Raw genomic sequence first — 27,581 nt, forward strand, 5'->3', positions numbered from 1 at the left:
GTGCTGGTCTTGAGGGGATTCCATTAATCTACTAGTAATAAGCAGATTACTCAGAGACACTGGTATCCTGCATAATCAGCCAATGAGCTAACTGTGCTGGAAAGCATTCAGAAGGCAGGTTTGGAGGTCCCAGCCAACAACAGAGAGGTCCCTCATGATCTTCATAAGATATTTAATCCAAGGCACTCATTTTCCAGATGAAGAACTGAGGTTGAGAAAAGTTAAATGCCCAAGGTCACAAATGCCCGAAGAGACAGACACAGGATTTAAATTCTGGGGAGAATTACAGACTTTGGGTAATGCTTGGTGCATAGTATTTTCTTCTGTCAGGATACTGCTGAGGGAGGTTTTGGACAGGATGATTTTGGCTTAACTTTGATATTTCTGGGATGATGGAGAGAAGGAAGGGGCAAGAAAAATCTGGTGCTTTAGGAAAGGATCTGATGATTGTTTTGTGGCTCTAGGCATGGGCTGATGCTTTTATGTTGTGGTTTTTGCTACCTATCAGCTGTTTAATGAGTTTGAAGTCTTATTTGGGAAACAGATACATAGAGGTTTTTTATTTGTTTTCAGGTTATTGGCTTTTTAACCTGGCTTGGGCTGAGTTTGTTTGTCAACTGATGGAGTGGAAAACAGAGAGAAACAAATGAACAGTTTATAAACAGTCTCAGCAGGAGCTTAGATGATACAGATTGGTTAGATCAACACCATCACCCAGAGGAGGAAGGACATGCAGCTAGGGATACAGAGTGTAATTGATAAATGCCTGACTCCAAAGGAATTCTACCAATCTCTGTGTTTAATCTTATGCATTTGAATGGCTCTTGATTGGAACATTAAAGAGCAACAGGGGTTCCTTCCCTCCCTCCCTTCTCCACTCCCCACCTTAGATTGGAACGTCAAGCTCCCTTTGTCCACTTTGGTGTAAAAGCTCACACACTGGGGTGGAACCAAGATGGCAGAGAAAAGGCAGGGATTTGCCTGAGCTCTCCCAAACTCCTCTTCAATAAGCACTGCCCCCAAACAAATTCTGGAGCAGCAAAACCCACAAAAGGACAGAGTGAAACAATTTTCCAGCCCAAAATAATTTAAATAATCAGCAGGAAAGGTCTGTCACACTGGGGTGAGAGGGGATCTCAAGCTGTACCAGCATAGGCTAGACCCAGAGCAAACCAGCAGTAGGTCTTAGGAGTGATTGAATCAGCAGAGGCAGCAGCCACTTTCACAGCTCTTAACCTTGATGGTAAGGGAGTAAGACAACTGGCCAGAAGGAGAGTTGAGGGGGTCCTTTAGCTGGCCCTAGGGCAAGACTCTGTTGCTTTGTCCATACTCCATCACAGACCTGGTGGTAGTCCCAGGGTGAGGAAGAGCACTAGCACACCAGAACTTGTGGCTTTAGGGGAGCAGGAACCCTGGTCGTAGTTCCAGAGCAGAAAAGGGTGCTTGTGGTCATTCAGACCATAGCACAGGCCAGGAGAGTAGTAAACACATCTCTGTTTAGATCATACCACTTTGGGAGTACTGAAAACTTACAGGTCCCCAGAACTAGCTCTGGAAACAGCTGCACAAAACTCAAAAACTCGGAACAATGAGCCCTCCACCCCAGAAATAGAGTGCCCTTTGTAGCATACAATTAAAAGTCAAAAAATAGGCAGGAAAATGAGCAGACAGCAGGGAAAAAATTCTGAATATAGAAAGTTACTATGGTGATAAGGAAGATCAAACACACATTCAGAAGAAGACAACAAAGTCAAAACAGCTATATCCAAAGCCTCAAAGAAAAATATGAATTGGTTCCAGGCCATTGAAGAGCTCAAAAAAAAATTTTTTTTAAATCAAGTAAGGAGGTAGAGGAAAAATTGGAAAGAAAAAGAGAGTGACAAAAGAAAATCATGAGCAAAAGAGTCAATAGCAAATAACACCTTAAAAAACAGAAGAGGCCAAATTATAAAACAGGTACAAAAATTTAATGAGGAGAAGAATGCCTTGAAAAAAAATCATTGGCCAAATGGAAGACAAAACTTCACTGAAGAACTTCTTAAAAATTAGAATTTGGCAAATGGAAATGAATGACTTTATGAGACATCAGGAGGCAATAAAATAAAATCAAAAGAATGAAAAAATAGAAGACAATGTGAAATATCTCATTGGAAAAAACTGACCTGGACAATAGGTCCAGGAGAGATAATTTTAAAATTATTGGACTACCCTGGAAGCCATGATAAAAAACAAAAACAAAAACAAAATGGTTAGACATCCTCCTTCAAAAAATTATCAAGGAAAACTGCCCTGATATTCTAGAACCAGAGGGTAAAATAGAAATGGAAAGAATCCACCAATCATGTGCTAGAAGACATTGCCAAAGTGAAAACTCCCAGAAATATTATGGCTGAATTCCAGAGCTCCCAGGTCAAGGAGAAAATACTAAACACAGCCAAAAAGAAACAATTCAAATATGATGCAAACATAGGATAACACAAAATTTAGCAGTTCTTTGATTCTAAAGAATCAAAGAGTTTGGTATATGAGATTCCAGAGGGTAAAGGAGCTAGGATTACAACCAAGAATCACCTCCTTTGCAAAACTGAGTATAATCTGTCAGGGGGGGAAATTAATATTCAATGAAATAGAGAGCTTTCAAGCATTCCTGACGAAAAGACCAGAGCTGAATAGAAAATTTGACTTTCAAATACAAAACTCAAGAGAAGCATAAAATGGTAAACAGGAAAGAAAAATCATAAGGATGTCAATAAGTAATGTAATTACATTTCTACATGAGAAAATATTTGCAACTTCTAAAAACCTCTTCACATAGAGGGCACAGGTGTGAGCTGAATATGAAGGGATGATTATCTAAAAAATAAAATTAAGGGGTGAGAAAGAGGAATGCATTGGGAGAAAGGAAAAAAGAGTGGTAGAATGGGGTAAATTATCTCACATAAAAAAGGCACAAAAGAGTTTTGATAGTAGAGGGGAAAATGAGGGATGTAGAGGGGAGTGAGTGAACCTTACTCTCGTTGGAAATGGCTCAAAGAAGGAATAACAAACATACTCATTTGGGTACAGAAATCTATATCTTACTCTACAGAAAAGTAGGAGGGGAATGAGATAAGAGAAAGGGGTATGATATAAGGTAGGTAAAAGACAGAAGCAAACACTTTTGAGGATAACAGAGTAAAAGGAGAGAGAGAATAGGAAAAACAGAGGGAAAATAGGATGGAGGGAAATACAGTTAGTAATCATAACTGTGAAAAAAATTTTACAGCAAGTTTCTCTGGTAAAGATATCATCGCTTAAATATGTAGAGAACTGAGTCAAATTCAGAAAAATAAGAGCCATCCCTCAATTGATAAATTGTCCAAGGATACAAATAGTTTTCAGATGAAGAAATCAAAGCCCTCTATAATCATATGAAAAGATGCTCTAAATCACTATTGATTAGAGAAATGCAAAATATAACAACTCTTGAGCTACTACTCCATGCCTATCAAATTGAATAATATGACAGAAAAAGAAAATGACATATGTTGGAGAGGTCATATTGCTGCAGGGCTCTTCTATCTAGTTTCATAGGACACTTCTTTGTAATGCAAATGAACTATAACTCATATATAAATAGCTTTTCTTCTACACTGGGATCAAAACCACAAGTTCTGGCTTCTACATAGCTCCAGAGCTTTGCATTTCCCCCTCCCTATACACCAGTAAAGTCTGTAGAGTCCAGGACTGTGCAGGGGACAACTCAAAATTTTTGTCCCAGATGCCAGCTGCTGGTGTGAGAAGCTGTGCTCCCTCATCCCCACACTTCACAGGGCTTTGTGTCGTTGGGGCATACCCCTAAAGGGTTGCAAGGGGAAGATGGGAGGTGCCATCCCAGAGAAGCAGCGTTCCTTTTATAGATGAGAAACTGAGGCTCAGAGTGGGTGCCAACTGTGATCACAGATCTAACCAGTGTCAGGACTGAGATCTGACCGGTTCTTCTCTCCAAGAGCAACACCTCTTTGTCTAGAGTATCCTGCCTCCATTGTATATAGCAGGGGGCAGGGATCAAAGGTGCCTGGTATAGACTCTCCCCTTAGACTGGTGCAGGAGGTTTATTTATCTCTACCCCAAATCACTTGTTTTTACTGCTTTCAACAATTCTGCATGATTAAAGAATATCCTTTATGTAGGAAACCGAAGGCAGGGAAATTGATTGCTTGTCATTACATGTAGTGTAGCAGCTATGGGCTATCATTTTCATATCACCAGTACAGTACAGCAGATACCCAGTTATCGTAGGCACACCTTGTGAAACTCTGCTGCCAGTGTTGATAAGATAAATAATTCCTCTTGAGTTAACATCCCACCCAGGTCCATAAACTAGTGATCTTGAGGCCCTAAAGCCCAAATCTCCATTCATCAAAGGCTGATCAAGTTCCACTAAGTCCTTTTGGGCCACAGAACAGTTGACCTAATATGTCAGTGTGATAAGGAAGAAAGAGAAAAGGAATCTGATTAATGGGTTGGTCCAGCTGCATGTGATGAATGGTAATAAGAAACCCTGGATATCAAAACTTCAAGCAAAATAACAACCTTTGAATTAAGTACATGGCCCATGAGGGTGATCTGAGCCACAAAAAACATTTTTTATTTTTTTGGCCTCAATTATCCACATGCCTTGCCCAACATCACCATAAAACTGTCCAAAGCCACCCAGCTTCTGTCCTGATTGATAGCACAACCATACTTCCCAGAGCTCCTTCAATCTGCTATTTTACCCTCCCTCTCTCCTTTTGTTTTTCTTTTCTAGGCATAGTAATTCATTTAAAAATTAATTTACTCTTCCTGTAGCTTTGAATTTTCTTCTTCCCCTTCATAATGTATGTTTATGAACATTTTCAATTTTTGCCCTCTATATTTTTACATGTACTTGAAGCAATACTTGTCAAAGCATTTAGCACAGATCCTGGCATATAGAAGGCACTTGATAAATGCTTATTCCATTCTCCTTCCCTCCTTATCTTCCTCATTTGGATGTAAGCTCATTACAAGGAGGGATTGTTTCCTTGTTACTTTCTTTGTCCTTTGTAGGGAGACAAGCACAAGTGCTTCTCACTTTACTTGCTGATCAATTGATTGATCCCCCCATATACCTAACAAGCTGGAGAAGAAGGCTTCATTCTGATAATGGCCTTAGGGAGGAAAGGAGTCACCTAGTCTAATATTCTATCTAATGCCAGATTCCCATTTCTAACATCTCTCACAGTCACTGCGGCAGCCAGGTGGCACCGTGGATGGAATGCCAGGTTTGGAAGTTAGGAAGACTCATCTTCCTGAGTTCAATTCTGGCCTCAGACACTTTATTTGACCCTGGGCAAGTCACTTAACCCTGTTTAACTTAGTTTCCTCATCTGGAAAATGAACTGGAAAAAAGAAAATGGCAAACTGCTCCAGTATCTTTGCCATGAAAACTCCAAATGGGTCATGAAATAGTAGGACACGACTGAACAATAAAAAATGACAGTCATCTAGTCTCTATTTGAGGTTATATCCCATGCATAGATTTCTTTCCTTCCTCATCTCTACCTCCTGGCTTCCCTAGGCTCCTTTAAGTCCCAATTAAAAGTACACTTTGTCCAATCAGCCTTTCCCAATCCCCTTCATTGCTACTGTCTTCCTTCCATGGATTATCTCCTTTATCGAGTATTAGCTTACTTGCACCTGATTGTTTGCATGCTCTCTCCTCCATCAGACGATGAGTTCCCTCAACAGCAGCTTTTACCTTTCCTTATATTCCTAGGGCTTAGTACAGTCCCTGGCACATAGTTGGTATTTACTAAACATTTATTGACTCACTTCAAGTGATGGAGTCTGTATCCTAAGTCAGAACCTTCCTTTATTGTCTCCAGGTTAGTGACATGCCAACCTCTTTACATCTGGAGGCTTTGCATTTATGTACGTATGTAATCTACAACTGTATTTTAACTTTTAGCAGCCACATAACCCTCTCAGTTCGTGTCTCCAGGTTTTTTCCATATCAAGCAAGGACTTTCCAATTCTAGATTCTATTTTTAACCTAAACACAAGACCTTATACTTATTCTCAATAAGCCATATTGCATTGTTCCTGTGCAGATTACCAGACTAATAAGATCATTTTGGTTGCATAGTTGATTCCAATAGCTACCCCTCCAAAGCTCTGTCATAACTGTCACTGTGATACACAGGTATTCAAGGTCCATAATAATAACTGATGAAAAGTGTTGAACAGGAAAGTGCTAAAGCCATCTCTCAGTGGCATTACATAAGAGACTTCCTCCTAGTTTGATGATGCAAAATCTCAGATTGGAATTGATCTATGGCTGGCATTCTGTGCCACTCTGGTTAGTGTCTCTCCACAAGTTTGTCATGGGAACCTTCCTTGATTTTTCCTAACATTGAAAGGACCCCAGAGGAGCACACCAGCTGTCCATTAATTATTCCTTTCTCTTGCCCCTCAACCAGCCCGTATTTCTTTTCAATCATACATTCATTTAATAGTAACCTTTATTCCAAGAGGCAGCAAGGTGTGTTGCTTAAAGAACTGGCCTTAGAGTCAGGAAGACTTGAGTTTGAATCCTGCCTTTGACAAAAACTGGTTGGGTGACTGAGTAAATTAAGATCTGAGTGTCCTATGAAAATCTCTGTGACTATGAAATGAAGAAAAGGTGCAGACCTTCCTTGGTAAAAGGAGTGTCCTCATCTTCAAATTCTTTCCACTAATGAAACCACAGGTTTTAGCCTATTCCTTCCTGTCTTCCCCTTCTTCATAGTTCCTTATTTGTGATGTGTTGCTGACTGCGCACACCCACCATGCACTTCTCCATCACCCTCCGAAGGAGACTCAGTTTGAATTCTTAGGTGACTGTGGGTTTTTTTTTTATGTCTCTGAGCCAAAAAGCATCAGCAAACGTTGCTATTAGAAAGGCGGGCTTTTGTCTTTGAGAGAAGTAGGTGCCTAGTCTGACACGGACCCATTAATCTTCAATCTTCAATAAAGTTGCTCAACCAGCCATGAAACCACCTGACTCTATTGTCATGCAGCCCACATATCTCCATCTTGTGCAGAAGGAGGAGATGGGGAGGAGATACTACTGTTCACATCTTCTCTTCCAATTCAAAGGGACCCATTGAGCTAGCTGACCTCAGACATGACTTCAGGGAAAAGTGATGCAAAAGTAGCCTTCCTTCTTCAAGAGACCGGAAGGCACAAAGGTCACTTGAGGGCCTCTCCTAAAGGATGGAGTGACTCTAGGTCTAAGTACCAAATTTTCAGCTCCTAATCTCTAACTAAAGATTCTGGGCTACCATGGGCAGACATGACTTCCTCTGTCTTTGGTGAAAAGCCAGCACATAGAAAACAGCTAGATTGGGAGAGGAAGGAGAAAATGAGTGTCCCAAAGGTTATTTGATCCTGAAGCTACAATGTATTAGAAGCACAAATTTTTACAGCAGAGAAAGCTGAATATAACCTCCCCTTCTGGGATGCAGTATTTGTTTGCCCAACTGCTATGCATGAAAGAAGACAGAGCATTCATTAAAGTCACTTGCTAAATGTAGTGTGTGACACCTCCTCCAGGAAGTTTTCTTAATCTTTCTAGTATTAGTGTTGTCTATACCCTCCTCAAATTGGGAAGTATATACTCATCTGCAGGACACTTATGGGCTCCTCCCAATATAGTATAAGTTCCTTAATGGCAAGGACAGTTTTTCATTTTTTATTTGCATTCTGAGCACTTAGAATAATAAATGTTATTCTAGGCACTTGACAAATGTTTTACTGGATTAGATCTTACTTTCAATGACTCTCTCTCTCCTTTCCTTCCTTTTTTCCTCCCTTCTTTCCCTTAGAGCTCATAGAAATTCCTAAGTAGACCATAGCATTAAAAGGGATCTTAATAATTATCTCCTCTAACTTTTTTTGTTTAATAAAGAAATTGAAGCTTAGATGCCTAAGATGATACAGTTTATAAACAGCACAACTTAGGATTCAAATCTACGTCTTTGTTCTGACACTAAACCTAGCACTCAGTCCACTATACTCTTTTTATGCCAAACTGAAGGAAAAAAAAATCCATGATCCAAGACCTTGAGGCTATATTTCTACAGTGCAATTTTCCTGTTATATCTTTGTCTGTTGCTCCAGAAAGGCAAAGCCATACTCAAACTCCAATTTAGCTGGGTAGCAAGTTATGGTGTCATGGTGAAGCTCAGGTTTTGTTTTGTTTTAAACATCCAAACAAAGACCCTGCATCTTCCATTTCTTTTAGGAAATAGTATCTCATTAACTTGGAGGCTTAGTGTAGTGACTTTTGGGAAGTATTTTTCTCCTGTGGTTTGGCAGGGTAGGAGAAGGGCTCATTCATCTAAAGTCTTTTTTCTAGCTGAGACCCCAGAATGCCCTCCTAGCTCAGACAAAAGGAGTATACAGCTACTAAAATATCCTGAATTTCAGTACTCCAATTTTCTCTCCCCTTCTATTCCATAGTACCTAAATCTCATCTGGTAACAACTCAGGGCTGACAAAGTTCTGATGAGCTTGGTCAATGGAGACACATTTTCTCATTTGGAATTTTATCCTAGTACCTTGGTGCATCTGTTCCATTGGAACTCACGTTCTAATCTGTTGCCTCATTACATTCAAGACTGATGTTGTCTTTCCCATTGGGCTAACTGTCATCTTCTTTCCCAAAGCTTCAGGCCAATGCAGGATAGGTTAGCTGTTAAGAGAGGGACATGGAGTCAGCTTGGAAGACCCAGTTCATGCTTTCCTGTTCCTATAGGACCTTTAGAACCTACTCAAAAGGAAGCACCTTTTTGTACCTGAGTGTCAGGGAAAGAAGAGAGAGGGAAAGGGCATTGGGTTTGGAGTCTGAGGACCTGGGTTTACATTCTGACTCCCTTTTGAATTGTGGGAGGATGACTTAACCTGTCCTGGCCTTGGCATCCTCATCTGTAAAATAAGAGGTTTGGATAAGATGATTTCTGAAGAATTCAAGAGTTCTCCAGCTAGGGTCTCTCCTAGCTCTAAATCGCTTCCCTCACATACTTGAGAGGAAAAAATTCACAGTTTTATTTAGGCAAAAACCCCAAAAAGATAAAGGCTGGGACATTTCAAAGAATTTTAAAGACTTGGAGGAAAAACATAGACCAACCTAAAACATTACTAGTAACTGATTTTAATATAGATCATTTAAGGTTTGTAAAGCCCTTTATAAGTTATTTCGGTTGAGCTTCACAACAACTATATGAGGTAGGTCCCATTATTATCATCTCCATTTTCCATATTAGGGAATTGAGGCTGAAGGGTTAAACACTTCTGCCTAGAGTCACAAAGTCTGTAAATGTCTGAGGTATCATTTGAACCTAAGACCATCACTTTAATCATGGAGCTGTTCCTTTAATAAAATTTTTTTAAATAACATTTTATTTTTTATTCTCAGTTGCATGTAAAAATAATCTTTAACATTTGTTTTTTTTAAATTTTGAGTTCCAAATTCTCTCCCTGCTTCCTTTTTCTTCCCTCTCCCTGGGAGACAATCAATGAAAAGTCTTAGAGGAGAGAGACAAAATGTCATATTTGGAAGAAGAAGACACCCTGAAGAACAGAGACGAGGTGGCATACCCTAGGCAAAACAAACCACAGCCACTGCCATCTTTACTACCATTTCCCCTTAGAAGCCGATGAGGACAACGCAGGACCCCTGAACCCAAGAGCCTTGGGAATAGCCAGGTTTCCAGCCCAGGTCCCTCTGCTTACATCTTTAGCAGCCACCCCTGTGGAGACACAGCCTGGACCTGCTCCTACAGGAGCTGCAGCCACAGCTACCAACGACCCAGAAAGGAAAGTCAAAATGGTTCAAAAATCAGAAACTGATAAAATTTTGATCAGTGGAAATGACATTAAAGAAGAGCCATCACCATCTGCTTTGCTGCTGCCCTGAGCACCATGGACCTTTCCATTCGTCTTATAGATCAACACTTTTTAAACTGTGAGTCATGACCCCATATGGAGTTGCAAAAAATTTGGCAATAGTCAAAGGTTTCTGAACACAAAACAGACAAAAATGAATTAAAAATCAAATGCACAACGAATTTGAGGTGTTTCTGGCGGCAGTGACCTGTGTTGTATCTCACAACTTCACTGCAGCCTTGGTTCTGAACACAAAGCATGTGCACTTTGCACGATGCATGCCCTCAGGCCACACAACACCAACAAATGTTGTCTAGATGGGAAAAGGGGTCACGGGTGCAAAAAGTTTAAGAAGCCCAGTTATAGATGCTATCTTCTATATGTGTCATCTTTCCTGCTAGAAAGTGAGCTCCTGGAGAGCAGGGACTCTCTTACTGTTCTACTTGTGTGCTTTGCACATAGCAAGTGCTAAATCAATGTTCCATTTATTCATTCAACATGAAGCAGATCAGTTGGGTTTGGACATAGAATTGTAGAAGAAGGAAATTCTGATTTCATGTATTTTCCCTTGATTGTCTAGGATAAAGGGGGAATATAGAGGGGAGGTAGGGAGGAGTGCGGACAGCACAGAAGAGAATGATTAATGGAGGAATAAGAACAAATGGGGAAAAGTTTCAGCCACACAAATGGATCATAATCTCCGTCAAGTTACAAAGTAAAGTATATCCAAGAATAAATCCAATCCTTTCCTAAGCTCTCATGACAACATGCATTATTAGTACTGTACAGTGCCCTGTTCTCCATCAACACTCAATAAATGTTTTCTTTTCTTGATTATTATGATAACCTCATCCCCACAATGCCAGGTTGTCCTTGGCTCTGTCAGTGTGCAAGGACTTTGGAAGAAGCCAAGGATGTATATGCTGTTGTCTGGAACAAAGATGAAGCTGCTTGTGTTTGCCCTTAAATCCAGAAATCGAAAAGCATATGACTTGGTGAAGAAATAATAAGGATAAACAAGTCTTCAGTGGGCGTTGATGCAGAAAGATCCTCACAGCTTGTGTGTGTGTGTGTGTGTGTGTGTGTGTGTGTATGGGAGAGGGGAAAATGAAATGTCTTTATAAGGGAAAGGATGCTTGTTCTCATCTGTCATTTTCAAAGAAAAACCAGAGATACCAGCATTTTACAGAGCTAGAGGGAACGCATCAATCAATGCAAACATTAGTAATAACAGCTGACATGGAGACAGCCCTTTAAGGTTTACAATTTCCCATTCTCTCTGCCACCTTATGATCTAGGTGGGGATTTTGTAGGGGACCGGGGAGAGCTGTGTCTGAGATTTTATTACTGTTGGGGACATCCACTGTGGAGATTTCTTCCACCAATACAGGTGGGTAATTCATCCCCACCTTACACAGTCTTACAGTAGGGGTTGTAAACATGATTTTGTGTCATGGACCCCTTTGGCAGTCTGATGACATCTATGGAGCCCTTCTCAGAATGATGGCTCTTTTTTATTTAATTCATAATTGGAAGAAACGCTAAATTGCTGTTAGAAGTTAGTAAAAATAAAGATTTTTTTCTTCTGATTCAAGTACATGAAACCCCCTACTCTATCCACAGGGTTCATGGACCTCAAGTTAAAAACATGAAGCCCTCTAATCTACTCTCAGGATTCATGGACCCCAGTTAAGTATATGAAGCCCCCTAATCTGTCCATAGGGTTCATGTACCCCAAGTTAAGAACTACATTTTAGCAGTTGCTCAGGGCACTGGGAGGCTAAATGGATTGTCCTGGGTTACAGGACTAGTCTGTGCCACAAAAGGACTTGAACTCAGGTCTTCTGGAGAACAGCTGGCACTCCCCTCTTTCTGGCTATATCTCGTAGCTTACATCGGCTGCTACATGGCACTGTGCATAGAGTGCTGGACTTGGAGTCAGGAAGGTCTGAATTCAAATCCAGCTTTGGACACTAGCTGGTGACCTTGAGCAAGTCCCTTAATATCCCTCAACCTCAGTTTCCTCATCTTAAAAGAGGTAGCGCTTACCTCACAGGGTTGTTATAGGGAACAAATGAGATAATGCTTTATATGGCGACCTTACAGTGCTACATAAATGTTAGCCTTCCTTTCCATTACTATTGTAATAATTAGGAGGAAAAGGAGGAGGAGTAACAAAGGTGTTATCGCCCCCATTTTACAGCAGAGACAACAAAAGCAGACACAGTGAGGTTGAATTAATTAATTGCCACTGAAAACTCTTTAGGGGCAGGGACTCTTTTCCTTCTGCCTTTGGATCTCCAAGTACCTAGCACTGTGCCTTGCTTGTCCTTAAAAGAGCTTTAATAAAGCTTGTTGAAGAACCATAGCCAAAACCCAAACGTGGGTCTTCTGACCCAAAGACCAGTTCTTTCTAGACCTGAGTTCAAATCTGACCTCAGACACTTAGTAGCTGTGTGACCCTGAGGAAGTCACCTATCCTCTATTTGCCTCAGTTTCCTCATCTGTGAAATGGGGAAAATAGCAGCACCTATTTCTCAGGATTGTGGTGCTTAGCACAGTGTCTGGCATATGTTAGCTATGATGACTTATTATTCCTTGGTATTGCTTTTAAGTCACATCTGACTCTTTGTGATCCCATTTGGGGTTTTCTTGGCAGCTTTGCCATTTCCTTCTCCTGACATTTTACCAATGAGGAAACTGAGGCAAATAAGATGAAGTGATTTGCCTGGAGTCACACAGCTAATAAGTGTTTGAGGTCACATTTGAACTCAGATCTTCCTGACTCTGGGCCTAGCTCTATCTGTTCTATGCACTATCCACCTAATGGATATCCACACAGCCACCCCTATTATTATATCATACCAAGTGCAAAACTAAGTGTTATGCTGTACAAATCTGGCTTTGTTTGAATTTGCTCGCCAACATCAAATAAGTCAAGGCTTCCCAAAGTGCTCTACTTAAGACATAGGTTTGAATCTAAAGTATTATTTACATAATTTTTGCTACTTCTGGTCACAACAGTGAAAGGAGCCCAGGACTAAAAGACCTGGAATCAGGGGTGTGCTTGTAAATGTTTAACAACCAGCTTTCTTTTTTAAAAAATGTATCTATGGTACCTTTAAATTCAACTTGCATTGTTAACATTTTTTCCATCATTTTCTTATGTATAGACAATCAACAATACAATAAATCAAGCCCTAATTAGTAGCTTTTTTGCCAATTTCTGAGATATAAATGCTTACACTAAAAATTTACCAATTGTCTAACAAGCTGGTAATACATATCACCGTGTGGGATCATAGAATATAGAAAAGGAAGGAGGAATTGCAAGTTAACTGGGATAACCTCCTCAATTTTCAGATAAGAAACATGAGGCCAGAGAGGGAAAGGGCCAGTCCAGTATTAAAAGGCTGCTTAACAGCCAGGATTCCAAGACAGATCTGGTGACTCCAAATCCAGATTCCTTTTCCACTATCTCAAGTGGCTCAGAATTTTGTGTTACCATTAATCAGCCATATGACTTTGAATGTTCAGCCTCATTAAGCTTTCATCTCTTAATCTATTTTTAAAATTTTCTTTCTTTTATTTTGAACTTGAATAACAACCCCCTAATACTCCAAGTGAACATTTCCAAAGAGAAATAGAGATAGATACAGTAAAAGATATACAGAGCCACAATGCTTTATTATATACATCTTGGTTTTTTGAAGTATATCACAAAACTGAAATGTAACATTTTAAGTTGTTCTGATTGTGTTTTCTTCTGAGCCATTTCTGTGTCTATAAAACAAGGGACTGATACTAGATATTGTCTATGGTTCTTCCCAGTTTTAATGTTCTATGGTAGCCCTCGCCTAACTTACCAGCTGTTTGGAGGATCAAATATGATAATGGGGGAAACTGAACAAAAAGGATAAAGAGATATAGGAAACATGAGACATTGGCCACCATGGCTGCCTGCTCTGGTTAGTCTCCCTTAGTAGATTAGGAAGGGTGACACAGAGCCAGATATTCCCAGAGTCTTGTCACTCTCATGGAAACCAAGGACAGCTAGGTGGTATAGTGGATAGAGTTCCAGGTCTGGAGTCAAGAAGACTCATCTTCATGAGTTCAAATCTGGCCTCAGACACTTACTTACTTAGTTGTGTAACCCTGGGCAAGTCTCTTAGACCTATTTGTCTCAGTTTCCTCATCTGCACAATGAGTTAGAGAAGAAAATAACAAACTACTCTAGTATCTTTGCCAAGAAAACCCCCATTAGGGTCATGAAGTAAGACACAACTGAAAAATGACTCAACAATAGCAACATGGAAATCTACTCAAACAAGCTGCATGGAAAGATAAGACAATGGGCACTTATCAAGTAACTCTAATAGCTAATGAATAGTCCACGTACTCCACTGGTACTCCATCAAAGTCATGAGAAGGGGAAGAAGGTCCGGAGCATGTAGCATAGACCTCCTGTGGTCAATTTGTAGGATGACTTGAAAAAGGCCACTTAGTAGGCATGGATGAGTGAGTATTTGAGTATGTACAAGGAACTAGGACTATGCAAACCCAAAAATGAAATAGTACTTGCCCTCAAGGAAGTTATGTGTTATTGACAGGGCTATAACGTGTACAAGTAAGCAAATATAAAGAAATTTTAGAAAGGGGAACATTCTAATAACTGCTAGGAGATGAATGGGAATCAGGACAGACAAATGAGCTGGGCTCCCTTTTCTCCCTTTGGGCCAACAGTCCAATGAATGAAAAAGATTTTAAGGCCAACTGTAAAATAGAAAATTTGGCAAGAGTGGCAAAGATGAAGCTAACCCTCTAAGAAAAGTGATGTCCCCATTCTTCCAAAGGCTGAGATCTACCCAGAAGACCTCAGGAAGGTGATTTCCTAATGGAAGCCAAAAAAATACTCCCATAGGATTTCTCACACAGTTGCTGATGACTGAAGTATTTTTTTATTTAGTATGACTTGGTCTCCCAGCAGCAGTTCAGCCAAAGGGAGACAATTATAATCAACCAAGCCACAGTAAGCCAAGTTGGAAGGGAAAGATCATGATTTCTGTTTTAGATATATTTAATTTGAAGTGATGACAGGTCAATCAATTAGAGATGTACCCTGGAGAGTCAGAAATATCTGGGGGGGGGGGTCAGAGATGTAGAGAGAGATTTGGGGGTCCATGAGAGGAGATAATCTCAACTATGGGGTAAGTTAGAGAGGGGGCTACCTTCTATGGATAGAATCTTGGAGGATAGCTAAAGGACGCAAACTAGAAGAGGAGAAAACAAAGGGAATGTAACATTAGGATTATCTTTGACTTTTTTTCTCTTACTCATGAGATAGCCATTGAGTTACCAAGTCCTATTGATTTCATCTCCGACATGTCTCTTACATCTATTCCTTCCTCTTTACACCCATTGCCCACATCCTAGTACAGACCATCATTACCACTTGCCCTGTATATTGCAATACCCTTCTATCAGCACTTTCCTCTTTTCCAACTTCTAATAACCTTTCTCATCCACAGTTTTGATGTTACTCCTCTATTCAAAAACCTTCAATGGCTGCCAATTGCCTTCTAAATACAGTCCAATCTCTTTAGCCAAGTATTCAAGGCTCAAAGCAAACTTGTGCCAGTCTCTATTCCCAGTCATATCTCACATAATTTCTCTCTTATTTGGCCTCAGGGCTCCAGTTAAAGCAAGACATAGGTTCTGGTACTGGGGAAGCTGATACAAAGAAGAGTTTCATTATCGTGCAGAGAACAAACAGATAAATGAAAGCATAAAAACACATTATATGGCAATATAATACAGTAGACAGAGGTTCATGCCCACCTGTGTAAGATGCTCACCCAGCATGAGAGTTAGGAGATGTGTTGGGGAGGAAACACTGAAAACTGGAGTTCAGGTGCTGAAATTTCATACCCTATAATGAGCTGGGTTGATAACAGTAATTGGTGCTGAATGGAGGGGGTATTCCTAAGCAGAACCAGGTGTGATGAGGTTCTAAGGGTCACTTATTGATACCAAGCTTGGGTGAGGCTCAGGCAGATTGGGACCACAAACTGGGGGAGCATCTACGTGAACTTTCTAGGGCAGGACCCACATCTCATTGTCACTCATATTAACTCAAATAGTTCGGATTTGAGTAAAATCTAGTAACTATTGACTAGATCCTTATGGAAAGCAAGGAGGGAGAGAAGGGAGAAGCCAAGGAGGGAGGGCTGGAAACTCACCTGTCCAAGAGTGCACTCCATACCACCGAGAAAATCGGCTTCCTTGAGTCCATTGTGATTGCTGCTGATGTCATGGACTTCGAAGCGCAGCCTCTGTACCTCTTCAAAGTAGAAGTCCACCGTAAACAACTTGGAGTAAACAGGGTTGATGCAGGTTCGAATCACTTCCGTTCGGTCCACCTGTCAGGAGAGAGACAACCCATATTGATCATCCTGGCAATTCCTTTTTAACTGCTAGAGAGGAGCGGATCCAAATTGTTGCCACAGCAAATATCACACTGAAAGTGACCTTTATCTAGGGATGACACACAGCATGGTGGAGTCTCAGAGTCAGGAGAGAGCCATTTCAAATACCACCTGACCTTCCACGACCACGTATCCATCGCCTTGCCTCTCTCAGACACAGTTATCAAATTCAGGTAATCCCTACAGTATTGGCCTAGAGAGGCATCATGTATACAGGGGAAGGAATAATCAGGGAAACTTAGATTTAATTCAAGTCCAACAACATCTGACCCCTACTGGCTGTGTGACCCTGGTCAGGTTACTTAGCCTTTCAGTATCCCCAGGTAACTTTCTAATAAAGTTGCAGAGGAATTTCTTCACTAGGTCTCAATACACTGATGAAATCACAGGTCTAAGATTCCTCCCCCTCCCCCAAAAGATAAGTATCAACTGTTATCTCTTTCCCAGAGTATCTCCTTCCTAAGATCTTTATGAGAATCAAAGGGGTAGCAAGGTGGTGCAGTGGATAGAGCACCAGTGCAGGAGTCAGGAGGACCTGAGTTCAAATCTCACCTCAGACACTTGACACTCACTAGCTGTGTGACCTTGGGCAAGTCACTTAACCCCAATTGCCTCATCCTGGGTCATCTCCAGTCATCCTGATGAGTATCTGATCACTGGATTCAGATGGCTGTGGAGGAGAGGTGAGGCTGATGACCTGCACAGCCCTCCCTCACTCAAAACAAAGTCAAGTGCAAGTCATGTCTGATGGCATGGTCTTCTTTGGCAACAAAGGATGAACTCACACACATGAGAATCAAAATAATAGAGACAATGGCTATCATTACCACCATCATTGTTACTGTAAATCTTAAATGTAAATTTAAAAAATATGGAGAATAGGGCAACTACATGGTGCACAGTGAATAGAGCACCAGGTCTGGAATCAGGAAGACTTGAGTTCAGACACTTTCTAGCTGTGTGACCCTGGGCAAGTCACTGTTTGCCTCAGTTTCCTCCTCTGTTAAATGAGCTAGAGAAGGAAATGGGAAACTACTGCAATATCTTTGCCAAGAAAATCCCAGATGGTGTCACGAAGAATTGGACACAACAAAATGACTGAATAAGAAATAAGAATATTCCAAATATGACCTGTATTTTAAGATGGAAAAATAAAACCAAGAATGGTTCTTACATCAGAGGGGTCAAGCCCCAAGTGGCAAACATCTGTGAGTTTCTATATTCCTGGAATGCATCAGAACCAGATTAAAGGGTAATTTTTTTGAGGAGATTTGGAGGTTAAGCGACTTGCCCAGGATCACACAGCTAGTAAGTGTCTGAGGTCATATTTGAACCTGGGTCCTCCTGACTGCATTCTATTCACTGCTACTGAGCTGCCCCTGGTAAGAGGAAAATATTTAATCAACTAAGTAAAAATACAATAAAATGTAGCTGATATTAATTTGTGGTTTTCTAAGTCAACCTGAGGCCCACAGGGTTCCATTTCTATTTTTTAAATGGCATAGTGGATTGAGTGCTAGATTTGACATCAGGCATTTGATAGCTCTGTGATCCTGAGCAGACAACTTAAACTTCTGTCAGCCTCAGTTTCTTCCTCTGTAAAAGGGGCAAGTAGAGCACAAATACCTGGGAGATCAGAAAGGGCCTGCTGGAGGGAGTAGAAGTTGAGCTAAAGCTTGAGGGCAGTTAGGGTTCCCAAGGAAGGAAAGTGAGGAGGGAGGGTATTCTAGGCAGAGGGAAGAACTTGTACAGCTCAAGTGTCTGCTGACTCCAAGCACAGGTCACTTTTCACCATAGTCTACTTTTTCAGGGCAATTTTGGGTTTTCAACCAGTTGTCTTCACTAGTATTCAAGGCACTTGTGGGTGGGGAGGAATAATCCCTGATGCCCACAGCTAGAAAAAAATGTGTCTACTAAGTCTGAAAAACCATCTGCCTCCTTTCCTTTCAACCATTTTCAAGTAATTTCTTTCCTCTAAAGAACTTCACAGCTGGGCTCAGGTGAGGCCCGGATACTTCTTGGCGTCAAGGATAATAGTTCCCCAACTACTGGGCTCAATTAGCCCCCCTACTCCACTCAAGGATCAATTGGGGGTCAGGGTGGGCAGGGGTCCTGGAACCAAAAACTAGGCAAAAAAAAAGGAAGTGGATCTTTCAGGTCTGGAGCAGCTGCTTTCTTTTTACCCTTAGCTGTAAATTGGAATATTAATAGTAAGCAATTCAAAAAAGCCACATGGAATTCCCCCTTGCCTACTAAGCTGGCAAAGCCTGAAGGAGTGGGGAGTCTTTGGGTAGGTCACTCTGAGTTTCTGCACCCAGACTGTCAGCAGGGAGGGGGCTAATTTGAGCCCAGCCTGAAGCAATTTGCACTTCACTCAGAAGTTTTTATTGATAGGATGCTCTCACTGTCTCATCTCTGTGACAAGGTTGAAGAAGCCTCTGGAAAGGTCACCCAGGCTGCAGAGCCTTGGCTTTTTTACTAGCTGGTGTTTGAAAAGATTGAGGAGAAACCCTTACCTTGGGATAACCAAAATAAGAACTCTGAACCCTGCTTGCCAGATCCCTTACCCATCCACCATGTGTGGCAGACTCTTTTAGGGAAATAAGCCTTTATTGGGATATGGAGATAACACTGAATTTGTGAATATATAGGAATTATAATATTACATATTCTACATAGTCTGCACAATATCATGCACATTATATAATATCATGTATACAACATATGTACATTGCATACATATTATTTTTCTGTTTTACATATTTAAAAACATTCAGAGAAGGGACCCATAAGTTCCCCTAGACTATCAAAAAGGTCCATCACAGATCAAAAGGTAGCAGCCTTTGTTAGAGGTAGTTAGGTCATACAGTGCATAGAGTGCTGGGCCTAGAGTCAGGAAGACAAGAGTTCAAATCCCAATTTCAATCTCTTCCTAGCTATGTGACCCTGGGCAAGTCACTTAACCTCTGTCTGCCTCAGTTTACTCACCTGTAAAATGAGGACACTAACAGTATCTGCCTCTTAGAGTTTGTTGTGAAGATGAAATTAGATATTTGTAAAGCACTTAGCACAGTGTCTGGCATTTAGTAGATACCATATAAATGCTTATTCCCTCCTCTTTCCTTATCTTAGAGAGTTGCCTTCAGCACTGAAAGAGTAAATAACTTGCCTAGAGTCACATAGATAGTATGTTAGGTGAAAGATTTGAACATGTTCCTAATGTAGACATCAGCCCTTTAATAGAGGTTTCTCACTTAGGATCATAGACTTAAGGCCTACTTGGCCATCTCTTCCAACTCTGCCACCTTTCTTACCTAGCCTTGGGTGGTGCCTCAGTCAAACTTAGACTTGTTAAAGACCTTAGCTTGAAAAGGCCAAGGCCCCCCAATGCATCCAGGGTCATCTCCAGTTGTCTTGATCAATATCCTGCCACTGGGCCCAGATGACTTCAGAGGAGAAAGTGAGGCTGGTGACTTTGCACAGTCCTTCCTCACTTAAATCCAATTCACTTGCAAGTCATGGAATCACCTCCCTGATATGTCATGGTCCTCTTCAAGAACAACAGATAAGTGATGGAGGCCCACAGAGGTGGTAGGATTTTCCCAAGGTCACACACATATCCCTCAATCAGAGAATCACAGAGTTTAACAGGAACCCCAGTGACCATCCACTCCATTCATGACGGGGATCCTCACTTTGATATATAGTCACAAAATCTCTGCTTTAAGGCCCCCAAGAAGGGAATCCACCAACTCTGAAGGCCACCCATTCCACTTTGAGGCAGTTCTAATTATGATGCCTTAACCTCTTGGCAACTTATACCCGACTGCTCATGGTTCTTTCCTCTAAAACCATACAGAACAGGTTAAAATCTCTCCTACACACAACAACCCTCCAAATACTTGATGATAGTTATCACAACTATTAAGTGTCTGAGGCTGGATTTGAACTCAGGAAGATGAATCTTCAGTGCAGTATGGCACCACCTAGTGGCCCAAGCCCAAGATTGCATTAGCTTTTTTGGTGGCCATACCAAAATGCGGATTTGTATTGAATTTGCAGACCATTGAAACCCCCTAGGTCCTTTGTAGAAAACTTGCTGTCTAACTCTCCCCCATCTTCTATGTATGGATGTCATTTCTTTATATCCAAGTACAAGATTTTGCCCTTATCCTTATTGAATTTCCATTCAACCAATCCCCTAGCTTGTTTAAATTCTTTTGGATTCTGAGATATCTATTATCTGCAAATTTGATGGACATATCATTTCTGCCTTGCTCGTGTCATCAATAAAAATATAAAACAACATGGGGCCAAGAACATAGTCCTGGGGTACCACACTGGAGACCTCCTGCCATGTTAATATGGAACTATTAAAAACTGTTCTTTGATCCTAGCCATCCAAACCTTTCTGAATCCAACTGATTATCATCTAATCCGTATCTCTCCACCTTTTCCACAAGAATAGGAAGAGATACTTTTTCAAAAGGTTAACTAAAATATAGGAAAACTATTCATAGCATTCCCCCTCATTGACTAAATTAGTAATCCTGTTCCAAAAAGAAAGGTAATAAGCAAATGAACTGGGATTAGAAGTCATGTCCTCTGGTTTCAAATCCAAGGCTTTTTCCATTGTAGCTTGTGAAGTCATGTAACTGCACCAGACCTCTGTTTCTTCATCCAATTCAGTAAACACTTTCTAAGCACCTACTGTGTGCAAGATCCTGTGCCACGGTGAGAGGTTATGGAAAAAAAACCCAAAGAAGCACAATAGTTTCAGCTCATGTATGATATACAAGGTGTGTCTTAAGAGCTTAAATCTGCATTAAGTATTTTAGGAAACCCCATACTTGGGGTGGGGAAGGGGTAATAAAGGCAAGATCAAGATAATAAAGGCAATAATAAAGGCAAGATCAAGGTAATGCCATCTAGGAAATGAGAGGAGGGTGAATACACTATCAGTTGGGAGGATTAGGGACAACTTCACTGAGAGTGGCTGCATCTTGAAGGAAGACAGGAAGCATTTAGAATTCCACAGAAATGCTCCCTTAACTGCTTTGTAGAACAAGCACTGGAGATTATCTGGAGAAGAGGCTCCAAATGGGTTAACACCTCGATGGAATATTATACTGTCATAGTAATTGTCCTTAACGAGATAATGGTCTTTTTCTGATTTTCTTATATGAGACATTCCACCTACGAATGGCAGACTGGTATAGTAGAAAGCCTTGGTGAGTCTTGGTTTTGAATTCCATCTCTGATACTTCTTGACCATGTGACTGTGGATAAATTATTTAACCTCGGTTGGCCTTCACTTCCTCATCTGTAAAATGGGAGAATGACATCTGTCATGCTGGCACCTCACAGAGCTGTTGTAAGATTCAGTAAAACTAAGGTAAAATGAAAAGTGGTTGACTGATTCAGGCAAAGGGAGGGTGATCATTTGTTGGGTGTGTTGTAGACAGGGGTAATTTTTTGCCAGTTATGGATTGGACTAGAAGAAGGCTAATCTGGCTTGGATCTAAGGATGTGGAAAGCATACCTGGTGACTGAAAAGAAACTCTGAAGCCTGTTCCCTCCTCAACCCTAGTCTGATAGGGAGATTCTGAGTCATCTGGAATGAGTGTAGACTGGCCTGGCTACCAATGGAAGGACTACTCTTCAAGAGATAGGAAAAAGACCTTGGAAAACCATGACAGCAAGAAGACATAGTTACCATTAAGAGACGGGGGAAAAAAGTTTGACTTCAGCTGGAGGAGAGCCAAATGCAAAATATACTAATGGTAACCCTACAGTTTACTGTGCAAGTAATCATAATTGGCCTTCAGTGGGAAGGAGGGTTAGAGAAGAATTATATATTTCCTCTCTGCTTTTGGTGAGGAGGGGCTCCATATTTACTTTTATTGGTTAGCTAGCATACACAATGCCTCACTACTGGCTTTGCTTTTGCATCCTGTGGACCAATGGTTCCTTCCATCATCCCTGAAACAGAGTCCTCCAATAGGTGCTTCCATTTGGAAATGAGTTCTTTGGATTTTCTGTCTGTATTCCCAGAACTTAGCAGAGTACTTAATAAATGCTTTTTTCAATAATAATAATACCTCAGCCCATTGATCCTAAGCTATAGATTAGACAGAGATGAGCAACACAGTCTTGAACTCATTATTCTAAGTTCTGTTTCTCAGTGACTGTGAGTCTTGGTAACATTCTGGTTGCTTGCAGTTCAGACTACATTCTATTTACTCTGCTATATTTTTTCAGAGCTCTTGACTTAAAGTAGCTCATGCTAATCTACACCCTTATCAAAGCTGGAAGGAGGGCATGGTTAGTATGGATCCTTTGTCCTAATCCTCTGGGGCCTTGACTGCATAGTTTCAGGAATTAATGCTATGGGCATCCCTCCCCTCCCCACTCCCATTGTGAATCATGCTATTGGTGTACTAATGTTGAGGGGTCAACTCTTGACAGACCCCGGCAAGAAGCAGGGGTCCACTTAGAGCATTAGAACTGGAGTCATGGGTCATTGTCTGACTTCATTCCTTATTCACGATGACTGTGGGTAATCAGCGTGTCGTGATCATCAGCAAAGAGATGAGAATGAAATGATGATGGGGCAGTGCTTTTATTCAATCACAAAAGGCAGTTGCTTGATAAAAGTCTGTCATAGTATGCAGAACATTAAATATAAAAGAAGACCTTGTATAGCAACAACTCTGAACTCCATCAAGAACGATGAGAACTAAGTATTCACTGTGATCACAGAATGTGAGAGTTGTAAAGGACCTCAGCAGCTGTCTAGTCTAGCTCATTCAGGTTGGTCATTTTAGTCAGGTCTGACTCTCATGATCCCATGTGGGGTTTTCTTGGGAAAAATACTGGAGTGGTTTGCCATTTCCTTCTCCAGTTCATTTTACAGATGAGGAAGTCGAGGCAAATAGGGTAAGTGACTTGCTCAGTCACACAGCTAGTAAGGGTGTGAGGCTGGATTTGAACTCAGGTCTTCCTGACTCCAGGCCTGGTGCTCTATCCACTCAACCATCTAGCTTGCCCCATCCAACTCACACATGAAAGGAATTCCTACCTTAGCATACTCAACAAGTAATCATCTGCTCACCGGAGGAAGCCACAAACTCTCAAAGTAGCCCAATTCACTGAGGAACAACTCTAACTATTGAGAAGTTTTTCTTAACAACTGTAACGATGATAATAATAGCTCACATTATGTAGTACTTAGAGGTCTATGATGTGCTTCACATATATTACAATTTCATTTAATCACTGAACTATCACCAGAAACTCAAAGGCTATAGAATGGAGAGGTGGAAATGCTGTAGCTTCTTTTAAGTCACAGGAACAATTCACAAAGCTGTCATCACACCCAATTAACAGATGAGAAAACCAGGGCTCAGAAATGTTAAGTGACTTGCCCAGGGTCCCACAACTTGTAAGTATTTAAGGTGGCCTGTGAAACTAGGCCTTCCCAACTCTAGTTCCTATTGCTCCACCCACTATGTCATCCTCCTTCTTAAGGGAAATCACTAAATGATATCCTTTATTTACTGAATGGTGATACCTCGCCTACATTACAGGACCATGGTGAGATAATGGAAGTAAAGATGATTTGAGAACCAAACAATGTTATCTAATGTGATATCCATATCATCTTCCATTACGAAAGATAGGCACTTATCCCTGGGACGACATTTCCAGTCTTACTAGCAAGGCTGTACCTTCTGGGGCTTGTTCTCTACCCTAACAGTTCCCAGAACCCATGTCCACCTTATACTGACCTGAAGTGCCAAATAGCATGTTAGTGGCATCATTTATCTTCAAAATTTGTTCTGAAAAATCTCAGTACCTACTGTTGAGTGGGAACCACACATGGAAATGTTCTGTACGGGGGCATAGAAGGTGGGTAGTTTTCTAGGCAGTTAGAACCAAATCTTCAAGGAAAATGGCTGAACCATCTTACCCCAGAAACCCCTCCCCCCAAAAAAGGCCAGGAGTCTTGGAGATGTTCCATAAACATTAGCTGTAGAGGATATGAAAGCTTCGACAGAGCCTTAATGATCTGTTAACAGGAAGCCCAGGAAAACCTTGCCTGTCACTGGCTTCCTTCCAGAGCCTCTAGTCATCACCGAATGTTTTATGAATGGGCTAACGGATGCTTCTGGGGACTATTTGCTTTGGAGAGGAAGACAGCTCTCACTCAGAGCACCTGGATGCTAAGTTCTCTTTTTTGCCTCATTATTAAACCAATTAGACAAATCCACTAACATTTTTATCACTCTGAAAAACTATCTCTGGATCTGACATCACCTAATTCTGCCAGACCCCACCTCCCACTCCCCACCTCTCACTGCTCCTTACTTTGCTGAAATCTATGTCAGCCTCTGGCCAGACACAGAGTCCCACTGAGCTTCCATTACCAGGAGCTCAAAGGGCGATAGAATGAAGAGGAAGAGATGATGGAATTTTCTTTAAGGCACAGGAACAGTCCAATTCACAAAGCTGTCTGAACAAATCTTCCTCCCTTCTATTCACAATCAATTGCCCAGTGAAAATTTATCGACCAACCACAGGCAGGAGGCCCTACTCAATGGCTAATACAGGAAGGCTGCCTTCCTACAGCTAGTCTATCTGAGTCTGCAGCTTGTGGGGTTTTTCCTTCCTTTGTTTTCCTGCATATTGCTTTTCTCATGGATCACGAAGAGGTTTCCCCATGTACCAAAGGTCCTTACTGAATTTCATTGCATTTGCAAATTTAGAAGATGAAGTTTTTTTTCTTTTTCTTTTGATCAATTACAAGACAGGTCAAATAAGTGTTTCAATTCTAAATTATCCAGGACATCTCATGATGTCCTTAAAGCAGCTTCTGTTTAGAGTTGGACAGGATCTTAGATGCCATTTAGTCTAATCCTTTCATTTTTATAGATAAAAATAATGGTAACTGACATTTATATAGCACTTACTATGTGCCAAACACTGTGCTAAGTGCTTTATAATTATTTGATCCTCACAAGCACCCTGGGAGATAGAGGCTATTATTATGCCCATTTTACAGATGAGGAAACTGAGGTAAACTGAGATTAAGTGACTTGACCAGGGTCACATAGCTAGTAAGTGTCTGAGGGAGGTCTTGTACTCTATCTACTGCTCTACCCAGTTGTCCTAAATAAAGAAATAAAGTCCGGAGAAATGAAGTGATTTCCTTAAAGTCAAGATTCAAACCCTTTGGACTCAAAAATCACTACCCTTTTCTCTAGATCATGCTTTCTCCTTCTCACTGGCATCAACATGATGTTGTGCAAAGAAGCCTGAACTTAAGTTCAGAAAGTGGGTTTTATAGCTGACTTTCTCAAATGCCTTTGATCAATCACCCCATCCCTCCAGATCTCTGCTTCCTTACCTGTAAAATAGGGATAATCATACTTCCCCATCTACTTCAGAAGGTATTTTGTGAGGCTTGAATGGGAGAATGTAAAGCTGACTCCATAAAATGTAAAACCCTATACAAATTTAAGGTAGGAGACAGCGGGTAGGGGGAGAAGGTCAGATGATCTCCACTAGTCAGTCTAGGCAGAATTTTTTGGTGACAAGTCATTGCTATTCCATCACTTAATCTCAATAAACCTTTGGTCTGATGTCTAATCATCCAACTGATTTGTTCAATCAGTCTTGTGATGGTTAACTTCCCAGTACCTGAAGTTTTCATCTATCTATTATTTCTTTCCTCTTAAGCATCAGGCTCTCATAAACCATAAATAAGTTGGCAATCAGAAAATTAATCTCAATGGATTTTCAATTCACTTCCTCACCATCGAAGCAGAATGACTTTTCCATGGCAATTAACCTATGACTGTCACAAGATAGTGACTTTATTAGAGTAGAGGAAAATGCTTCTCTTGGATTCTTTGTCTCCCCCTTCCTCCCTTTCACACTCCCCAGTCTTTTTTTGAGTTTTCCTTTTACACACTAATAAGCCAATTTGTACTATCAGAAAAAAGATCCTTTCTGTGGATATTTCTGGCATTTGGTCAAAGGTAGAGTCAGACATGTTGGAATTAATTGCTGTTTCTTGTCAGTATCTGCTAGCCTGTCAACATTTGCTGTGAGAAGTCAACATTTGGCAACTACTGAACAGTTCATTAATTGTTCATGGTGTATTGTTTTCTTTTTGGATTGTCTAGGTCTTTTCCTTCTTTTTTCTTCCTGATTTTTTTTAAATTAGTGCAATTTTCATTTTCATTTCTCCTTCTAACAAGCCAACAAAAGCACATCACTAGGATGGTAGCAGTAGTTGAAGGGAAAGGAAGGATAAACATAATTAGTCTATTTTCTTAATTATGAATAATTGCTCCAATAAAAATGTATGAAAGATGAATATTAGCTAGATGTTTCCAACAGAAATGTAAACTCCTAGAGGTCAAACACAGTGTCATTTTTTTTTCTTTCTAACCTTAACACCTCAGACAGGACCTTTCACAGAATAGGTACTTAATAAATGTTGTGGTGAAGTAGAAATGGAAAGAAATTTTTGATGTTATATGCAGACCTGTTATCTTCACTTTCTGTGTCCATTAATCATTTACTAAGAAGAATCAACATTGAAGTCATGCAGTTCTGGGTTCAAGTCTGGCCTCCAACACACACTGGCTATTTGACGAAGTCAGTGCTCTAGGACCAAGTTGTTACAATGACCTGCAATACTCCCAAGTGGGCCTGGACCAGGTTAAAATGTAATTGAGAAATATTTAACAAGATAAGTATATAATGATGTTAACTAATAGTTTTCTAAGTCAATATATAGTCCACCGGGATCCTTAAGCATGATTTAGTGACCTCTGTTTCTATTTAAATTTGACATGAATGCTCTAGATAACCCTCTGAAATGATAAAGTCACACTTAGAAGATGCTGACCTACATTAGTGGAGAGACTTTCTTCACCTGGACTTCCAAGGATCATGCAATCACAGGTTCTGTTCCTATTCCTATTATTATTACTGGAAGTAGGCATGGTGGCCGTGGTGGCAGCAGCAGCAGCAGCAGCAGCAGCAGCAGCAGTAGTAGTGGATGATACATTAGATGCTAGTATCTTTCATTAATCCACAACTGCTAGGCTAGGAAAATAGGGGAAAAACTGTTGATTGGCTTCCCATTAC

At 40.8% G+C, this 27,581-nt stretch overlaps 1 protein-coding gene across 2 annotated transcripts in view; it reads right to left on the reverse strand.

Moving 5' to 3' along the window:
• CPNE4 (copine 4) overlaps positions 1 to 27,581 on the reverse strand; it is a 433,799-nt gene that overhangs the window by 145,045 nt on the left and 261,173 nt on the right. For both annotated transcript variants that reach the window (XM_072651321.1, XM_072651322.1), the window contains exon 3: positions 16,173 to 16,352. In XM_072651321.1, the coding sequence (XP_072507422.1) occupies positions 16,173 to 16,352 (180 nt within the window). The remainder of the gene's footprint in view (positions 1 to 16,172; positions 16,353 to 27,581) is intronic.

This window comes from Notamacropus eugenii, chromosome 3 (assembly GCF_028372415.1).
Source record: "Notamacropus eugenii isolate mMacEug1 chromosome 3, mMacEug1.pri_v2, whole genome shotgun sequence".
In the NCBI taxonomy this organism is placed as follows: Eukaryota; Metazoa; Chordata; class Mammalia; order Diprotodontia; family Macropodidae; genus Notamacropus; species Notamacropus eugenii.